Below are 20779 nucleotides of genomic sequence, written 5' to 3'. Positions count from 1 at the left end.
GCATGCATACATGCTGTACAGCCACTGCATAAGCATGATTAGATTGTCTTTTGTCTATTAGATTTCCCCTCAAAGCTCTCAATGAATATAACGATTCTTTATATTAAGAGAAAGTTTAGGCTCACAAACAGTATTTACTGGTTTTCACCACATTCTTTTGCTGGAACTCCTGGAACAGCTTTCCCCGCTTTTTGGACAGTTTTTCTACAGCCGAATCACAAGTTACTAGGGAGGAAGAGAGTTTTTTTTCATACTGTGGGTGTTGGCAAGCCACTTTATCCACCATCGGTACTTCATCTCTCCAGGTCTGCACTGGACTTCATCTGGATCTATGGGCAACTGCACATTATTTGGGTCATAATGAATCATACCTAGCACAACTAATTTCCTCAGGTACTGGATACCTCTCTCCATTGCAGTCCATTTGCCTGAGTGACGTATAAACTTCTTTTAAGGGATACCTTTCCTTCACCCTTAGCTTCCAGTGGCCAACAACTTGTGTCCCATCCAGTCACCTCGTCAATGCCCATTCCCTCGGAAGCTTCCCTACTCTCTAATTCCAGCTTTCTAGCCCAGTTACTCCAGCACCAGAGCAGCCAGGTGATAACGTGTTCACCTGGAAGATGGCTGAAATATTTCTGTACATCCCACAGATCATTCACGGATAGGGACTGAGTGGTTACCTCTTATTCTGCCTCTTCATCCTGCTCTTGTGATGGCCCTGCTTCATCTTCCTTCAGTACACAGGCTGACTTTCGTGTACATTTCTTCTTCTGTACAGGGGCACCCAGTAACGCCAGACTGGTTCTTTGGTTCAGCTGCAGTGCCTGTTACTGGGGCTGGAGTAGCCACAGAGCCTGTCACCTTATTGTCAGATCCAGAGACCTCCTTTTCCCCTTGAGGGTACTGAATAGTGCCAGCCAGGGTTCAATGGGCACAGGCATACAGCACACTGCAGTGATGTATTCCTCTCTGAAATTGCCAAGGTGCCAGCATACTTTTTCCAAATATTTTACTAGTTTTTCCAGATACTGCACTTGTTCAGGGGTAAACTTACAAAACACTGGAGGTGCCACTGGCCTAGGTACTTGCCCATACTATTCGACACACCCTGACACTCAAAACTATCCAGCCTTGGGACAGATCTCTCCATGTGGTATTCTTAAACAGTCATTTAACCTTAAAGACCTGGAACATGTTCAGCAACATGCTGTTTCCTAGTTATAGGACCATGCTAGTTTTGACATCTCAAGGATATTCAAAATCTTCAAAATCCTCAGATGCTACTGTAATTAGCATAGTGGGGAAGATGTGGGAAGATGTCTCCTCCATAGACTGGCTCTCCAGGGAGAAAACTTAAAGGTGTAATTATTAATAGTTTCTGACAGATGGCTCCCAAAGATCAGAGGTGATTGCAATGCTGAGTACAAATACTAGATTACTTTCACAACCAGAACTTCCATGGTACCATTAGCCAGTGTTACAAAATAGAACATGATAACCTTAGACCAGTTCCCAGGGGTGCTAAACAGCACAACAGGCAACATATATTGCAACTAAGTAACTACATACTGCAACTTTTAAGAACAAGCAAACCAACTTTGACAGCAAATAAATCACTGTGACCAGAGACTATTAAGCTATACAACTAATAGTTATAACAGACTTGTTCTAACACATTCTTATTCACATGTGTTGTTATCTCAACCCACTGAGGCCCACGCTGGGTGCCAAAAAGGACTGCTGTGGTTTAATCCCAACTAAGCATTAGGGGGCTGATTGCTCCCTCCCTGCCACTAGTGGGATGTGGGGGAGAATGAGAATCTGTGGGTTGAGATAAAACCCAGTTACTATACTGAGCATGATGTTCTATGGTATGAAATATCCCATTGGCTATCTCAGGTCAACAGTCCCAGCTCCGCTCCTTCCCCATCTTCTCAATGGCAGAGCATGAGAGACTGAAAAAGTCCTTGGATTAGAGTTAAGTAGCACTGAGCAACAACTGAACACTGGTGTGTTACAGCACTGTTCTGACTAAAGCCAAAACAGCACTGCACAGCTACTGGGAAGAAAATGAACTTCATTCCAGCCAAACCACCATACTCTTCCATGGTTTAAATGTCCAACCTCTGTTCAGCTTAAATAGCAGGTGAAGAAAAAAAAAAAAAAAAAATCAAGACACACCTGAAAAAAAAAAGATAGATAATTGGGAAGATCTTTCCAAAAGCAGGAAGAAATCCAGAGGAAAATCCAGTTAGAGAATTCAAACAACCCAGGAAGGCAGATGTCTCCTCCCATATAAGATGAATCTAAAATTCTCCCTCAATGCCAAAAATCTACTAAATACCTTTAAAATGCATAACTTAAGCACCTCCTCTCCCTGCCACCAAGCAATTCCATCTCAGGAATTCACCCTTTTATTAACTTAAGCAAACTGCTGAATTCATCCCATGTGAGTTTTCAACAAAGCTGTAATGAAGACATGTAGCTTTCTTATCTGTCTCCCATAATAGAAAAGATACCTAGAAGCACACAGTCAGAAGCTTTTAATAAATAATACAGAACTACCTGTACCTCCCAAGTGTTCCCAAACGCGCTTAACTGAGCCTGAATCCTGGGAATGAAAAGATCCCCTCAACTTACTGTTTTAACCTGTCATTACAGCCAAAGGACTTTCTAGGCAAAACTGCACTAAGTTTATGAACTGGATGCACTTATTTTGGAGACAATGTATCCTTCTTAAAGGAAGGAATTTAACGATGCTATTTCAGGGAAAGTTTGAGCTAAAACAGATTCCAAATCTTGCACAGATAACATTAACTCTCATCGCCAGGGAGTTTCTATATGTCCTTTTCTTACAATAGTTCCAGGTCTTTTCATGAGTACAGCCTTTTCCTACGCAAAAAATACCCAAAACAAAACCCAAAATAAAAAAAATGGTCGAGACCAGAAGATACAACCCAAAACTTCTTTGTTTTAATAGACATTAATATAAAACTATACGCAAAGCAGAAGCTAGAGAAGGAAGAATTCCACCTTTTCCATATTTCTGTAAGCTCGCTCACTGGGCTTGTTTCTGATTCCCAGCTTTAGCAGGTTAAAACTACATTGCAGTAGCTGCACATGTGCTCCATGCCCATGCTGTAATGAAAATACAAGTATAATACCACAGTATTATTTCTCACCTGTTCTGAATGCAGAAGCTCCCACCTAGTGCCAAAAAGATGTTAAGATGTTAACTGATCGAGACATTTGCTTTGTATGTTCCCTAATCAAGACATTCCACGCAATCTGGAACTATCTTCTTAAAAGAAAATGCTCCTCAGACTTACAGCCTTTCCAACCGGACCAGGCAAAGAAAGAAATCATGCAGCAGTACTGCTGTACTCACAGATAGCAGACTAAAGCAAGAAGGGACATTCCCCACTGTCACCTTGGTTTGACCTTTGAAGGCAGCACATTTAAGAGATTAGCTATTTTATCACTAATCTCTAGATTGTAAATGCAGTACTGAGTTTAACAATCCCTAGAAGCTGTTAAGTATCTTTATACGCATTTATTCTGCACCACAACCTTTTGTCTTGTCTTTCATGAAATGCGCATCTGCCCAGCTTACAAAGAAACAAAAAGCACCGAGGGGCTACAGATCTCATCAGAAACAAACCAACAGCTGAGATGGGAACAGAAGCTTTTTTTTTTTTCCAGCATCACTTATGACAAATCTCCTTAGTTCATTTATCTCATTCCTCCATAGATTCCTCTAAGAATCTCCTTTTAAATATTTGCAGGTTACATTTTTCTTCAAGTTTTCCACTTTACAAGAACAGAATCATGAAAATCTCATCACCAAATCCCACTCTTGATCTGTTATCAGTAACAGAACAGTAATTTACACTCACTCCTAGACTATACCTCACTCGATTTAAAATACCAAAAATTCTTAGAGGAAAAGGTTTAAGTGCATGCCATGCACCTTGGAAAACCCAAGTGAGAAAGGGGAAGAAATGAGCACCTCTTTAGAAATCCGTGTTGGACAAAACACATAATACTGTGTTTCTAAGACAATTTAAGTCACTGAGTTGCAGCAACAGTTTTACTTTCCAGCCCCATGCAATCCTCCAGTGGCATGAAGTAGCACCCAGTCCCTAATGCTCATCAGCCCCACTGATGAGCAGGAAACACCAGCAGAAAACTGTTCTGTTGTGGAATTTAATTTCTGTCAGTATCACAAGCTGAACCAGCTCACTGTAGGATCTGATCAGACCTAACACTTAAATTGTCAAGATAGCACCGCTTTCAGTCTGTAGAATTCCTCGTGATTTGATTATTTTTTATCTTTCTTACATTTACAACTCTGTGGTCACTGTGTTAACCCAGCTTTGTAAAACTTGGTTAAAAAAAGAAGCCTGTCAGACCAGTTTCTCTTTCTCTAGCTCTTGCTCTCCTGTCCTATGCAGATAACACATTCTCCAGTGGTTCTCACTCTATCACAAAAGAAAAATTTGCAGCAAAATTGCTATGAAGGCCAGCTACCAGCCTTGCTCTAGCAACCACAAACAATTACAAGCGTTGAGACATGCAGTTTACATGTATTGATGGCATCCCTTTCACCTGCAGCCACAGATCTTTTCACCTCAAAGCATCCACAAAGGGCATGCACTTTCAGAATCCTGCCTCACCTTTAGTCCCAAGCATGTAAGGAGGAGTGCACAAAGAACCATTTCAGTCTTAGGCCAGAATGATCCTGGGAAGATTGACAGAAAAACAAAAGGAAGCAGGATATGAACATGCACATCTCAAAAACTTCACGTCGTTAAGTAACTTCTCACTACCTTTCTACCTACGCTTACAGCATGTCTCTAACCCACCATCCCTCCCCATTGGCAGCTGGACACTTTGCATGCCTAGAGTACTGTGGTGAATGGCTAAAGGCTCTTTCAGAAGGACACACTGTGGAAGTGAGGAAGAGGGTTTGTGCTCCACACAAAGGACCACACCACAGACACGCAGCTTTGCTTTGGAGCATGCAGAGTTAGTCAAAAGACTACCAACAGACAGCTGTGACTTGCAAACAGAGTTGTGGCAATATATTTGGATTCCCTTCTCCCTGTTAAAGTGGTCAGACTTTGTGAGAGATGGCCCCTAGAGGCTGTGGAGGCTTTGTCTTTGGAGATATTCAAAACCCAACTGGATATGACCCAAGCAACCTAACCTAACTTCAGAGCTGCCTCTAGCTTTCAAGTTGGCCACTTTGAGCATCCCTTTCAATCTCAGTGACTATATGATTCTCTTACATGGCTGCAACATCAGGATGCATGCTCCACAGTGCACTACTTCACAGCTCAAAATAGATTTGTGGGTTCACTGGGAAATGTCCTTCCTTTCTTCTGCACAATCAAGATCATCTGACAAGTTCTTCATGCTGAAAGTGGAAAAGTGCCTCTATAGGTTTGACAGCTGGGAGGGGAGGTGGACCCACAGCTTGATTCCCTGACCACAGTGAAACTTGGAAAGAGATTTGAGAAGAAATTCAGTATGTGATAAAGGCAAACCTTGTCTGGAAAGGAAAGTAAGGAACATGAGGGGGGAAAAGCTGCAAAACTTTTATTGTTAAGCTATAAACAACTGAAAACAGGCCTTGCTCACCAACATTCCATCCTCCTGGCAGAAGTATTCATCCTCCACAGAAAGATGCAGAAAGTTGTTAGGGGCACAAAAGGTAGCTCGCTTTAGGTCTTGAGCTGAGTCTGAATCTAGTTTTGTGGAACAAGTTAAGAGCTACTCCAAACCTTTACAGAATTTTCAAGGTACAATTACAAAAACCACTCACTGGGAACAAGCAGACAAGAACTGCCACCCAGGCAAAGGAGAGCCTTTAATCTTAATCTACAAGATATTCACAAAGATCACCTAAGTCAGAGAAACAAGGACACACAGAACACCAACAGGAGAACTTGATATGGGCTCTTCTGTTATTAATAAAAATCCTCACTGAGACAGGAAAGGCACAATATAGGAATGAAAGCCACCTCTCAACATTAACAGGTAGGATTTGGATGTGTGCTTTCTAGAAGAGTAACCTAAAAGATACATGTGGTTGGTGCAAGAAAACCTGGAACTCCTAAAAAATAGTTTCAAGATGGTAACAACTGACTGCCTCTATCATGGCAGGCTCAGTCAGGTTCACTACTGCTCCTTTCCTTACCTCCTAGTAAGAAACGGCTCAACACAAACCACATCATCCTGCCTTGTCATCCACCCTCTGGGTCTGTTCCTCATCCAGGAACAGAAGGTCCAGTACTTTGTATTTTTACATTTTGTATTGTATTTGTATGTTTATATACAAAAGTAATACATTACTTTTTTATATACATGGAGATGTTCTTAAACATCAAAAAGAGCCTGCAAGGCACCTCAAAAAGTATGGAATAAACACTGAAAGCAATGGCTTCAAACAAACTCAAACAGAAAGAATTTCAGGAATGGAATAAGCCATTTTCCAAAGCAGTTGAGAAGTGTAGTAACAATGGGGACATGCCAATTTACATACTCATTAAACAAGTACGAGGGACAACAAGGCACAAGCACAACATCTCCAGGTATTTGGAGAGATAATTCCTCAGTCTCAATGACAAGATATATAGGTATCTTGAATGTAAATATATTCACGGACTTCTATTCAAGGACAGAGTATTGGGTTACCCAAGTAACCCTATATATATATATAAATATATGTGTGTGTATATATATGTATCTAAAACCAATGGTTATCACTGCATCACTCCTGTTTTTCCCTTTTCCCTACACCCAAGTTTTCCAAAGCTTAGCTAGTAAACAGAGTTGATAGATCCAGCACAGTCCCTACATGCCTGCACATACATTATTTACAAAGAACGTGTAGACACAACATTACATTAAAAAGCTACATTAAGAGAAAACTCTTGAAGCCAGGAAGTCAAGCACACAAAGGTTAGCAAAAGCCACAACTAAGGATATGTCTGCAGCAATGATCTGCTGTTTCCAGTTATACAAACAAACATTCTTCCCTGCACCACCACCCCCCCCCCCCCAGCATTTATCTAACCTTCACAGGAGGTACAGCACTCACTCAACAACCAGCTACTGAGGACTGTATCTTCTTTTACATTGTTCAGTGTGTAGTTCATGGACTGGTGTACTGAAATCCTTCCTTGAAACACACAATTAATCATTTCTTCTTGAGATTAATTTATTGTCCTTGTCACAGTAATATCCAAATGCTTCACAGACTTATTTTGTCAGCACCACAGGAAACCAGTGAGCATTTTACTGATTTTCAGCATGGGGAAAGGAAACAAAGAAATAAAGGGTAAATGAATTCTAGATGCCACATTTGGGAGACCACGATTCCTCAGTTGCTGATGCTGCTCCAACTGATTTTATTTGTGAATGCAAGTGTTCAGCACTTTCCCAAAGCTTATCCTAGCATCCAAAGTTTGGGCACTCAGAAAATGCAAAAACATGCAATTAAAGGCAATTTCTGAGCAGTCCCAATTTAAATCACCAGACTAACACTTTTCTTCCAGCAATATTCTGCTTCAATGTCATAAACGCCTGTGACCACACAGAAGGAATCCTCACTATGCTGCAAGTTACATTTCCAGAGCAGAATACCCTGGTACTCTAAGGAGATCACCGCAAAAGTAGCGTATGATAAAAAGTAGCATACAATCAAGTAATTTAAAATGTAATACCTCAGAACGGATACACAACAAAGGAGCCAAAACTGCAAATCTGTTTTTGCCGATTTCTAATTCGGGGTATTTCCTCTTGTTACTCACTATTTTATCTTTACATTTACAAATAATCAAAAGCAAACTTCATCACTTGACACCTAAGTAACACAAACATGACACTGGTGGAATTGCACATGAGGGCTAGAACAGTTTTGTCTACCATACAGTCCTTTGACACTGCAGCTGACATCTGAGTGTCAGCAGCACTGGGCCAGCAGCCTCTATGTGGACCAGCACTTAAGGTGAATTGGGCTCTCCTGTCAGCAAATATTTGTGTAAACAGCTGGCAGAGAAATGTTTTTCTCTGCAAGAAAGAAAAGCTCTGAAGGTCTGATTTCACCCCAGGCACTGGAACCAAGCAAGTACTGCAAGCAGCTTGCTTTGCCCCAGTCACCCCCCATAGGATTCATCCCCCTAGATGTAACACCTATACTTACACTTCCTTTCTGTCCCTCCTTATTCATTCAGTTCATTTCCAAACTACAGATTTCTCCTACCATCAAGTAGCTTCTTTGCTTGCAATTCTGAATACCACTCCAGCCACCCAGTTTCCTGCCTTGCCTCCTAGCTTATTTTCCATTTAAAGCTCCTTGTTCAGTTGGCATCTCTTCCCAAGGAAGTTTCAACACACAATCTATGTTCCCACTGGTTTCCACCTCCAATTTCCTCTTTGAGGGAAGCGATTTCTTAACCAGCAAAAGTTTCACTGCAGTCTCTTCCTGTTACCATTGCTTGTTTCAGCACGTTTACAAAGCATGCTGCCTTCGCTTTTCCCTACTGACACCAAGTCCCCAGTCCCAAACCAATTTAACTCTTATCCCTACTATATCTGAATGCAGTACTTTACTCCATTCAGGTCTTTCTGTCAGTGAGAGGCGGGATAACCAACAAGAAAGGAAATACCCATTATAAATTGTGTGCTCAGACCAAACTGTAGTCCACCCCACAACAGACAAGGCTACAACACCAGAGGTCCTTTTTTATTTTCCTTTTGCATAGTAGAGGGGTACATTTATAGTATTTTCACTGTGAAGCTTAAGCCATTAAGATGCTTAACAGACTATTTTTTTAAAGGGTAATAACTTGGGACAAATTTATGTCTACTTTCATGGGTACAACAAGCCACTTCAGCCAAACTGAGCTCCTGTTCCAAGCTAGCTCTTTCAAAAACATACTTGCAAATTCAGAGAAAAATAGAAAAACATTATTTTCTCTTGCAGTGCTCTCCTTCCACTGAATCGTTCTGCAGAAAATTTCCAGAGCTCCCCCAGACATTTAAGACTTCAGGGGTGACAGTGTATTAATAGAGGACAAATTACAAGGAATAAAAAACTGGTTTATAATGGACAGGTTTGGCCCATTGTAATGTTAAGATGGGTGAGATAAGACCCATACGCAATATCAAAGAATACCTCATACAACATTGCAGCAGATACAGTATGTCGTTGTAGACATCCTAACCTTAAGTACTAAACCCCAAGATTGCAGATTATTCCTGCAAGCACTGGTAAACCACTGCGCTCATACAACAACATTAATGAGGACTTAATCTGTGTTTTCAAAAACACATAAAAGGGTCAGATTCTTATTATGTGGGGATTACAAAGTAAAACAGTTGCAAAACAAAACAAAAAAAAACACCACAAAAACCTGTGATCTCAATCTCTAAAACCTTCTACTACTGATAAGTTACACTCTTCTGTACTGAAGCAACATTTTCTGTTCTATCATGATACACGGTACTGTCAGTTTGTAAAATACTGTTTGAACAAAGGTCCCATGGTAGCAAAACCAAACAAAACCACTAAAGGCCACAATTCCCTTGAGTGCCAAGTTTAATTTCTTCTCATCTATTTAAGTAATGTTTCTACCAAAAATTAACCCCTCAGATGATTCTCAATCTGGTCTAAAGAGCTTCAAGAGCTAATTAAAATATGAAGTCAGTTAACTTCTATTGAGTGTGGGGGAAAGCAAGAGAATCAATTCATAACCGAAGACCTTCACAGTACTATTTGGAGAATAAAAAGAAATTTGGAAGCAGAAGCTTGACGTTTTACATCAGGTTCACAATGGGATTTTGGCATTTTTCACAGTATTCAGCGGTGGAGATATTCTTTTACCTCATCATTCAAGGATAGTTACTTGGATATGGAATCCAAATATTGACACAGTCATTAGGCTACAGTCTTCCTAAGTCAGTCTCTCTCTGTTCATATTAATCTGTTTTGTGTTATATAAAGCAAGTACCTACCAGGTCAAAAATGAAAATATTATAACTCTAAGGTAGGGCATGAACCTGGGAAGAAATAACACTTGCATTCCATTGCTTACTACACCTCATACAGAAGTCTTAAGAGAAGTCTCAGGCAAATGCCCCAGACTTCAGCTTCTATATGCTGCCAACTCTTCCCTCCACGTGATGGCTCAATAAAGGCCTGAGCAGGCTCAGTGGAGATGGGCAAAGATTATGTGCTTGCAAAGTACTACTAGAAGTGCCTGACCACACCTCTGGCAGAGAAAGCCGACCTCATATTATGACAAAAGAGACTGAAAAGTGGCAGTTAAGATAAAGGGTTACAACAGTTAGGGGGGCTGGCTGACACTCAGTTGCCTGTATCAGCTGGTTGTGAACATGTTTGTCCAGGACAGCAACAAAAGCATGAATGTCTTCCTGAGGGAACTAGACCAGTATGGGGGAAGCATTTACAGGGCTCAGCCCAATCTAGAGTATAAAATCTGAACAACTACCCAAGAGTTTTGAAGGGACCAATGCGCTTAAGCTGGGTTAAAACCGCTTTTGCCTTCCCAGTGGCTGGGGATGCCCAGTGTTGTCACAGTGAGAATATCAGATGCATGTAATGAGAATCACATTTATAATGTGATCCAACAGCTCTGCCAATGCTACTTATTACTAATCCTAAAACACTTCTCAAACAATAAGTAGTTTTATATTCTGAACAGCTAAAGACAACACACAACTTTTTACAAAAGACTTCCTCTTCTGTCCTTGAAAAAAAACTTAAATTAAAAGGAAATCCCTACCCCCAGAAGCTCCACAGCATTCTACCAGCACAAGACAACAGCCTACATACCTACAGGGCACTTTCAAATCAAGTTCTTAGAACTCGAGGGAGATATTTATTGATCTTCTGATTGCTCTGTTTCCCTACCACGTCTGGATGACAGAAACTGTCAAGAAATAGGATTTGACAGCAGGAATTTTGAGCATATAATTTCAGTGATGTTATATTACAACTACTACTGCAAATGGAATCACCTACACTATTTACTGTGTCAGTGCAGCCCATCCCCCTTCTCAACTAAAAAATCCAGGAGAGAACATCGGTGTATTCAGTCTTTTTATATCACCCCTTGACAAAATGGATCAAATCACTAGTCTGCCACTTCCAGTATCTGTTCTTCCACTATGCTAGTACTGGACATGTTTAATTCTCCAACATTTCTAACTATATCATGCAATATCATGTGTCTGAAAGAAAGAGAACTCCCCTCGTCTTAAGCACATAGCACAAGTATGCCACTGGATTACCTTTATTGTTTTGTCTTTAGAAAGGAACACATTCCTCTCCCCTCTCTTTTCATGAAAATATATTCCTAAGAAGGAAGCCAAATTCTTCCCTCATACAATTCCACTGAAAGGCAATCATATACACACCCTCCAAAAGAAACCAAACAACCAACCCCAAGCAAACAATAGAAAGATGCTCTCCAGGGGGAACGAACAAATAAACCCCTTGCAGATGTGTGGAAGCAAGTAACAAGCACAGCAAGTCAGTTCCCAGTTCATCACTTGCATTATATGTAAGTACAGAGCAAGAAAACATTTCTGTATAACAGAAAAAGACTTGCATTAGGTAAAACACTTCATTAGTGTAATGCTTGCAGAGTTTCTCCCCAGAACATGATCAGAATACCTTTGTTCTCAGGTGTTCTACTCCTGTTGTCAAGCACTTAACACATTCTGCTTAACAAAGCTTGCTTCAACTTGACAATTACAAAGGGATTTTAAAGCTCTTTATCACATTTTTAATCCTAAAATGGACTGGACCTTAAACAGATTATGGGAATCATGTAAACTTTTCCTTTCAAAGAACAATCATTAAAATGACACCATCACAGATTTTTCTGACACTGTAAATGTTAATTATTTACAATACCAGCAAATAAAAACTGTCTGATAGTTTCATTAGTGACACTTCTTTTTTGTTCTCTTTTTCATTCTAATATTTCAATGTAGCAAATGGCAGATACAAAAAAAAAAGTGTAAATTCTTAAAACCAGTATTTATTTCACCACATTTTACAGACAGTTTTAAGAAAGTAAAGGGACTTGTTCATGTCCATTGGCACTCCTAGAAGTCTGTATCAGTTAAAACACAGGTCTGCACATGGAAAACCCCTCTCATCACTGAGCAAAGCTGCCATACCAGTCTCTCTCATATTCGCAATCAGTGCCTTATTCACAAGTGGATAACAACTAGACTTGGGAGAAAAGGTGGAGAAAACTGAAGGTACTGTCATGCCTTAAAGAACAAGTACTGCTGACTTTTCTGACCAGAAAGCCAGTAAAGTTGCCAGTTGTCAGTTTCACAAGTTTTTGTGGTATTGATACTTGTGGTATCTCCTAATGTCTCTATGCCCAAATACAAATACTTTGCCCTCCTGATTTAAGTGCTGCAGCATTTTACATGTTGTTACCTGCCTCAGAGGAGTAATGCAGAGTTAAAAAATACCCTCCACCTAGGAGAGGCTGGTTTAAAGAGACACCAGTATGCAGACCTGGGTCACAGTGCAACTGCTCTGACAAATGTGCCAGCACAACTTGTGCAGGTGAGACAGCACCGGAAGAGGGATTGTTGGAAAAGTGACACAGAAACCCCCAGCTAGTTAAAGACTGTGCTGAGAAACATCAGACCCATTTTAATTTCTTGACTGTGATGTATGGAACACGCCTTTCATCTTACTTTTGTCTTTTTTGACATTGTTTTTTCCCCCAGATAGCCATTCCTGATACTTTGTACAACAATTAAAAATCTGGCAATGCTTTCTGGCATTTTCAGCTACAGTAACACACACATCTGTTCAACATGATATGTCTAAGACAAGTCTGGTTTTCCTGGCTGACTGCGATGGAACACATGCAAATGAAAAACTCAGTCCTTAACATAGCCCTCTGAAATTACCACAATAAAATACTTCCATGCAGAAACATTCCTACCTCTCCATCTTTCAAAGGTAGCTTTGGACTACGCCCAGATCTACAACTGATGACATACCAACATCTACTGAAGAAACAGAATGAATCTGAGAAGCTCAAATTCATTGTTAGCCTTTCTTATTTAGCATCAGCTTGACATAACAGGAAAGACTTCTAGTCTTGATCTTAATCGCTGATAGCAAGGACAAAAACTGCAAGGACATCCAGGGTCACAAAGTATAAATCCTTTCTTCCTATATGAATCCTAAGAAAGTTGTGCTTGGTGTCCCAGTTCCGGAAGAAAAAAATTCTTCCTAAGACATGTGGCAGCTGTTGAAATGCACTGTTATTAAAATACGTTTCTATGATAATAAAGCAAATGTACAAATTCTGCATTTTCTACTACATTTCTAGATGTGCTTGTCTGAGGTATCTAATACTGGGTGATCACAGTCATCCACTCCTAAATGCAGCTGCAAGTCCAGAATCCCCTCTATACACTGCCTACTAGTAACGCTTAGAGCTTAATCAGATTTAACATCAATCATACTGGCAAGCAATTGGTTTCCACAGCCAAAGAACATCAAAAGTTTCAAGTGGTTCTGAGCCAAACATTTTCAACAACACAAAATTCACTTCATGTCTAACCACCTTCCAGTCCTTTGCACACAACGCAGTTTCTTCTCCAGCTCTCACTACAAAGTTGCAAACTAGTACTACTTGTAGTAGTACTAGTACTACTACAATTGCTTCCCAGCTCTGCAGAGGAAGCAATAGCTGCTTCGGCTGTTGTTAGTAGCAGGAAACAGGCCAATTCTGCAGTGCTCAACAGGGCACCTTGCCAAGGCCACTTGCCTCTGCTCCATCACTCCTAGAGCTATTGCTGAATACTGCAGGAGAGCTCCTGCAGTAAGGTGCAGCAGGGAACTGCTGAAACAGTCAGAGAAAGAGGAGGTAATTACATTCCCTATTGCGCGACATAAGACAGGTTTTAGATGACTTAAAGATGATTCAAAATTAAGAGTTCTAACATTTTGATATAATGACCATTTCACAGATGAAAAATCCCTCTCTTATCATGGATCTAGCTGGTAAGAGTGCTTTTCTTTCCATTATACTGAAAATATAAGAATTTGTATCTAACCTTACTTTTTTTTTCCTGAGCTTTCTATACTTCATCGAAATTTGACGGAATTCTTTCAACTATCCTGATTCCTCCAATGCTCTCTCACCCAGTTGAAACAAAGAATCAAAGATCACAAATGTTTGTTACTAGTTCAGACCAAAGCAGAAATGAAGGCCAGATCATATGAAACAAAACCATTTTTTGCAAAATTAAAGACTTTAAACGAAATAGTGACTAATATTGCAAATTTCAGGCCCACACAGGAAACCCAAACACCTAAACCAGCACACCAGCAACCTTTACCAAGTAAACAGAATCTTACCTTCTAAATAAATGCCCCATCTCTGGCAGTGTTCAAGGCCAGGTTGGACAGAGCCTTGGGCAACATGGTGTAGTGTGAGGTGTCCATGCCCATGGCAGGGGGTTGGAACTGGATGATCTTAAGGTCCTTTCCAACCCAAATCATTCTATGATTCTATGAAATACTTCCTCTGCAGGAAATATGAAGACATCAGCTCTCAGGTGACATCCTCCTGACTTAAGAAAAGACAGCTGATCATACACAAAGTATTACTGTTTAAGAACAGATCAGTACTATGTCCTTTTTATTCCTCAGCTAGACTGATCACTTGCCTTTCTTTACATTCCCAAAGGAAAAGCCAAGAAAGTCTTAGAAAAGTTAACACTTCATTTTATGCTTTAGGACACACCAATTCCACTCACTCCAGCATTTTTAACATTTGAAAGCTCATGAAAGCAACCTTCCTTAAAACTACTTTCCTTCACGGGACAGTATGAGAAAACATAGAGATTCCAAACACCTCAAATAAAGGAAACATAAGTTGCTGACTCAGTGATCTCCAACCTCTGCTATTCTGGTAGCTACGAATTTTAATGAAGATATTCTTGTACATAATTGTAACAAAGGAAAGATCCAGATTACCCTAGCACGTTCTTCTCCAACAAACAGTTCTTGAACTGTGCTCCCCTACAAGTAAGGTGTGTAGTCTGTGGAGAACGTTACTGCTAGGTTCTACACACAAGTGGAGAAAAAGAGTGCTCTCTCAGAAAGAGAAGACAACCAATGAATTGCCTTTCATCTCCTGCCCACTAAGTCTCAAGGTATGCTTATTCCCTACAGGCTTTTTCCACCTCCACCCCCACCCACCCTGCACACTAGTGCTCACGAGTTTCAAATTCCCCAAATCACTAGCAAACTTAACACATGTAATTTTAAACTATTTGTCTAACAGGACTCACTGTTAAGACTTAAGATGTGTGTCGGAAAACACCATGTACAGTTTTGTTAGATTATGTGTTTCAAATGAAAATAGGAATTGCCAAACTACATTAGGCAACTAGCCATTTAATTTCGTAACCCAGTGCATTCCTTGCAGCAGTAAATACCAGATGCTTCAAAGAAACACAAAAAAAACCCTAAAGCTGACACTATGAAGCATCCCAGCCATAAGAAAATTCCTGTTTTAAAGAATGCCTTGAAGCTACAATTAAATCAACATAAATATGAGCCATTCCCTAGAAGAGCAACACCAATCTCCCCTGCCCTCATGTACTACAGCTAGCAATTGTATGACCACAAAACGGGTTGATGCAGCAAGCTATTCCAATATAAAACTGTTTATTTGGGTGGTGTTAGTGTTCCATTGGATTAGCCAACTCAACTCACATGAATGCCAGATCCTGCAAACAAGCAGAGAATTTGGTCAATCTTTTTTTGAATTAGATTAGTTTAGCTACAGCATGAAAGCAAGCCAAGAGAGACATTAAGTCCTTACACAACGCAAGCGGCTACAGCAAGGCTGGAAAGGGACAAGAACATGGCTGCTTCATTCCACAGTAGATGATACCAGCTTCGCTTCAAGAACTTAGATCTTAAGAAACAGACTACACTCACACGGTATTTTGAGCCAGTTTAAATCAGAACAGCTGCAGTATCACCCTCCACTTTTTTCCATACATGCATTCCTGTGGATCAATGTTGTACATGTCTGGTTCAATACCCATTCCAACAGGTTAAGCCCAACAAAGAAGCAGAAAAATATTCACTGATTTATGCAGCTGGACTTTTCCACTTATTTTAACTTGACTTTTGCCTTGGACATCTAGAATACTACTGCCAGTGTGCAAAGAAACGGAAAGCATGGCTTGTGCAAGCAGGCACTTACCTAACTAAGGTAGAAACCATAGTTATTTTCAAAAACTGTTTGTTCAACTTAACTACTTCCAAGCCAGTTTAAGCCTAGATCAGTTTAACAGTTCCCTGCTAAACTTAGAGGGAAAATTTCAATTCCCCATCTTTTAACTTGCATTTACAATCATTTTTGGACTCGTGCTGAGTTGTGTAACATACATCTTGATGATCTAGCAGGTTCATCATGTGGCCAGTAATAATGGTGCTGGGGGTGGTGCTTGGGCTGCTGGGTCACCCCAAGTTGTGGAAGGAACCAGCAGGGACTGTTGTGGCTAGTATTGGCTTGCCTGGGAATCCAGCCATGCTTCCCATCCAGCTCTGTAGTACAGCAGAGTAACGCCCCAAGGAGTCACTACTGCTGCGTCCACTGCCTGAAACAACCCTACCTCTCCCTTTCCCTTTGGCCAAGTCAGGTACGTGACAAATATTCATTCTGTGACATACACAGATCTTTTAAGAGTCTGAGCTTTGCAAAGTTTTTCACATCTGTCATTAGCTGTGGGCTTGTGTGATATTCACACCAATGTACTGTCAAGGCATGTTACATGGAAGGTACACAGCATGTAGCTGGTGGAAGGGCCACACATCCCACTGTTCTGCTCCATTTTCCTAAGTTTGCAAGTGTCTTTTCCACTCTGCCTCTGTGAGGTGTGTCATTTCAAGCTTTTTTATGTCCTGAATTTTTGGACTCCAAAAGCCGATCATGTTCCTGACAGTCAGCAAGTCCACGAAGAAGTATCCCTGGTTATGCCATCTACAGAAATACCACATTTGTGACGTTTCAAACAGCATCAACTTGACTTTGCAAAGTTAACGTTCTTTGAACAATTTATTTGAGAAACTGCCTAGGTTTTGAAGGACAAAAAAAAAACGCTCTAATCTCAAGTTTTGAGTATGTGAAAACCTCCAATACCACCTATTGCTGTCAGAACCCCGTATTGCTAAGCTTTCAACACAAATTATGGCTGAACTGGAAGCAAAAGCAGGTTATTACCCACTGAAGATATATTCTCTTCTTCAACTTTACTCAACCTAGATCCTTCACATAACAGTAGATAACAGAAAAGGTAGAGAATGCATTACCTCCTGGATTTTGCTCCAGGACATCTTTTCCTAGGCCAACTGAGGACTTTTAACAAAGGAAAATAAAACACAACACTTTTGCTTGTGTCCTCCACCAGAAATCTGTATCAAAAAACATAGGCAAGCACTAAAAAAAAAAACCAACGCACAAAAAAAAAAAAAAAACACAAAAAAACAACCTGGGAAAATAAGAGGGAAGATTCTCCATCTATCTCCAAGAGAAAGAACTGTTTGATAAACGACAAGTCCTACATCCCACCCAAAAAGATCACAGTTAGGTCAGATTATTTGTAAGGAAATTTCTACCCAGAATCTTTCAGCATTTATATCTTTCTCCTTTTCAAAAGGTCAGTCATTTACATAGTTTGAATGAACAGTTTGCAGGAAAATATTTTTCCTTTTTTATATTCTCTTCCTAGTCATTTCCCTTTTTTTTGTCGTTCTTATAACTACACATTCCTCAGCATTGGTTTTCCAACTTGCATGCTTTATTTCTTCTACTTGCAATAGATGCATTAGGAGGCATAGAATAGAATCACAGAATACTATGGGTTGGAAAGGACCTCAAGATCACCTAGTTCCAACCCCCCTGCCACGGGCACAGACACCTCACACTAAACATTTCACCCAAGACTGTCCAACCTGGCCTTGAATGCTGCCAGGGATGGAGCATTTCACAACCTCCCTGGGAAACCCATTCCCTAACAGTAAAGAACTTCTTCTTTATATCCAATCTAAACTTCCCCTGTTTAAGGTTGAACCCGTTAGCCCTTGTCCTGTCACTACAGTCCCTAAGGAAGAGTCCATCCCCGGCAACCCTATAGGCCCCCTTCAGATACTGGAAGGCTGCTATGAGGTCTCCACACAGCCTTCTCTTCTCCAGGCTGAACAGCCCCAACTTTCTCAGCCTGTCTTCATACGGGAGCTGCTCCAGCCCCCTGATCATTCTCATGGCCCTCCTCTGGACTTGTTCCAACAGTTCCATGTCCTTTTTATGTTGAGGACACCAGAACTGCACACAATACTCCAAGTGAGGTCTCACAAGAGCATAGTAGAGGGGCAGGATCACCTCCTTCGACCTGCATTAAATAGAAGAGAGCATAAAGGCCCACAACTCATGCTTGCTGCATTTAATTTCAAAAAAACAGGCAGAAAACACACCACCAAGAAATAAACACGCTACTGAAATGCTGAAGGACCAATTCTGCATCTTAGAGTCTGCAGCTATTGTCCTGGAGGGCTGCCTTCACAGAACATGCTGTCTGAAGGCCAGCACACTCTGAACAGTAAGATATTCAGACTTTCTGACAATAAGTTGCCTTGATTTGAACACATCCTACAGAGTTTCAAGAACAAAGGTCTTCCTCTAAGTCAGTTTTAAGATTTCCCTCCTATGTAGATTCCCCAATAAGGAATAAGGTATAAGAACACACAGCAACCTCTTCTTCAGGGCTGAGCTTCAGGGCTTTTATGTTTTCTCCCCACAAAGAATTACTCTAATACTTTATTCAGAAATTTAATCTTTCCCTGGAGTTCCACTGGTCTGTTTGGGGTTTTTTTTATGGATATATGGAGAAGATAAATGGAAGAAGTGAAGGTACAAAAGAACACTGAAGCCTCCTTCCTTTAGGAAATTCAAATTAAAGACTTGGAAAAATATGATAGTGTTACACAGCGTGGCATTTTTCCCATAACATAAGCTTACTATCTACAGAATCATCTTATTTAACTTTCCTAACATATTTTAATATCTTGCTTTTCCTTCTAATCACCACAGAAAAAAAGCTAATAGTAAAATAGAACAGAAACCTTACAATTTAGTTTAAAACACTCTTAAGTTCTTGTAACAGTACAAATTTTTATGATGTACATACTCTGTTTTCCAGACCGATTCTTATTTGGCATATACGTTACTGTATATATGTCTGTACAGCAGCATAGAATAAGAATCATAGAGTGGTTTGAATTGGAAAGAACCTTAAGATCATCCAGTTCCAAGGACCCTGCAGTGGGCAGGAACACCTCACACTAGACCATGCTGCCCAAGGCTCTGTCCAATCCAGCCTTGAACACTCCCAGGGATGGAGCATTCACCAGCTCCTTGGGCAGCCTGTTCCAGTGCCTCACCACCCTCACAGCGAAGAACTTCTTCCTTATATCTAACCTGAACTTCCCCTGTTTCAGTTTGAACCCATCATGCCTAGTCCTATTGCTACAGTCCCTGATAAAGAGTCCTGCTTTAGTTATGTCACCTCATTACCTCTAGCTCCATGACAGTTGGTACTGTCCATTGAAAATTCCTTTTCATTTTAAATATGCTTGCTATCTTGAATTCAGAAAACAAACAGAAGAAAAAAGTCCTCCTGAAACTCTTTAATGTGACCTATAAACTTCAAGTACCTATGCAAAAAAAATGAAACACCATAATTTCTTAATTCAGAGGTCCTTATCCTGGAATCAATACACTAACGCAACCCTCCTCTATGTTCTACAAAGGGAAGGCAAAAATAGTCCAATGCAAATTAAAAAAATTAATTATATTTGATTATCACAAATGTTAAAGAATATGATGTCATGTAGATCTACATGAATTAGGTCATGTATGGTATTCTGGCACACAAGAAATTCATTACTGAAGAGTACAGATGCTTCATTTTACAATCTTTTTTCCAAGTAGCCTTTCAGCACATTCCCAGCCTTATCTCATTCTCACCGAGATTTCCATCCTCAATGGTCAGCACCACCTCATCCATCACCAAGGCCCGGAAATCTAGCTCCTCTTCACAGCACTTGGCCTTCAGTGCTCTCAGGATCTCCTGCTGAGGGTAATCTTCTCTGATGCGACGGTCTGTTAAGAACCACAGCCTGGGAGCAACTGAACTGCACATCTTGGAGTTGTCTTGCAACCTTCAAGGTCTCCTTTCAATGGAACTTCTAGATGGTGGAGAAGATGAGACTCTGTTAGAGTACACAGGCTCCTATCTTCATATTCCCCAATGTACCAGGTCCTACTCCCTCTGCACAAGTCAGTCCTTTTCAATGGAGTGCAACTTCCAACCTCCAAGTGGGAAAATAATGTCTACACCTAACCTGCAGCAGAAGCAGCAACAGGAACAAATCCATTTACAGTCAATGGAAATCAGATGCTAAAAATCAGGTCTTGAACCTCATGCTAGTTTCATCCACAAGAAGTATACACTTCACGTAACTACTGGTAGTAGCATCGTGCTTTCCTGACTGTACTAAGGGGCATGCCAAGAACTGAAAACGTATGGATGGCCATCTCTGAAGGCCAGAATTTCAACTTCATGATTGGGATAATTCCTTACAAATGGAAATAACTCAGGCCCTCTCCGAGGTACTGCT

At 40.5% G+C, this 20779-nt stretch overlaps 1 protein-coding gene across 6 annotated transcripts in view; it reads right to left on the bottom strand.

Annotated features, from left to right (window-relative positions):
* Positions 1–20779, bottom strand: part of RIMKLB (ribosomal modification protein rimK like family member B) — a 56920-nt gene that overhangs the window by 28540 nt on the left and 7601 nt on the right. For 5 of the 6 annotated variants that reach the window (XR_009726663.1, XR_009726664.1, XM_061361273.1 and 2 more), the window contains exon 2: positions 20127–20347. Coding sequence is in view for 4 of the 6 variants with exons in the window: in XM_061361273.1 (XP_061217257.1) it covers positions 20127–20301 (175 nt within the window). In the remaining 2 variants the exon portion in view is untranslated. Of the gene's footprint in view, positions 1–4679; positions 4979–20126; positions 20348–20779 lie in introns of those variants that run through there. The other variant, XM_061361286.1, reaches the window with a different exon arrangement.

This window comes from Neopsephotus bourkii, unplaced genomic scaffold (assembly GCF_033783945.1).
Source record: "Neopsephotus bourkii isolate Nb327-2 ecotype Australia unplaced genomic scaffold, CSIRO-AGI_Nbou_v1 NB_107, whole genome shotgun sequence".
Classification (NCBI taxonomy): domain Eukaryota; kingdom Metazoa; phylum Chordata; class Aves; order Psittaciformes; family Psittacidae; genus Neopsephotus; species Neopsephotus bourkii.
The sequence above is the reverse complement of the archived record's forward strand: the minus strand, read 5'-3'. Positions and strand labels throughout refer to the sequence as shown.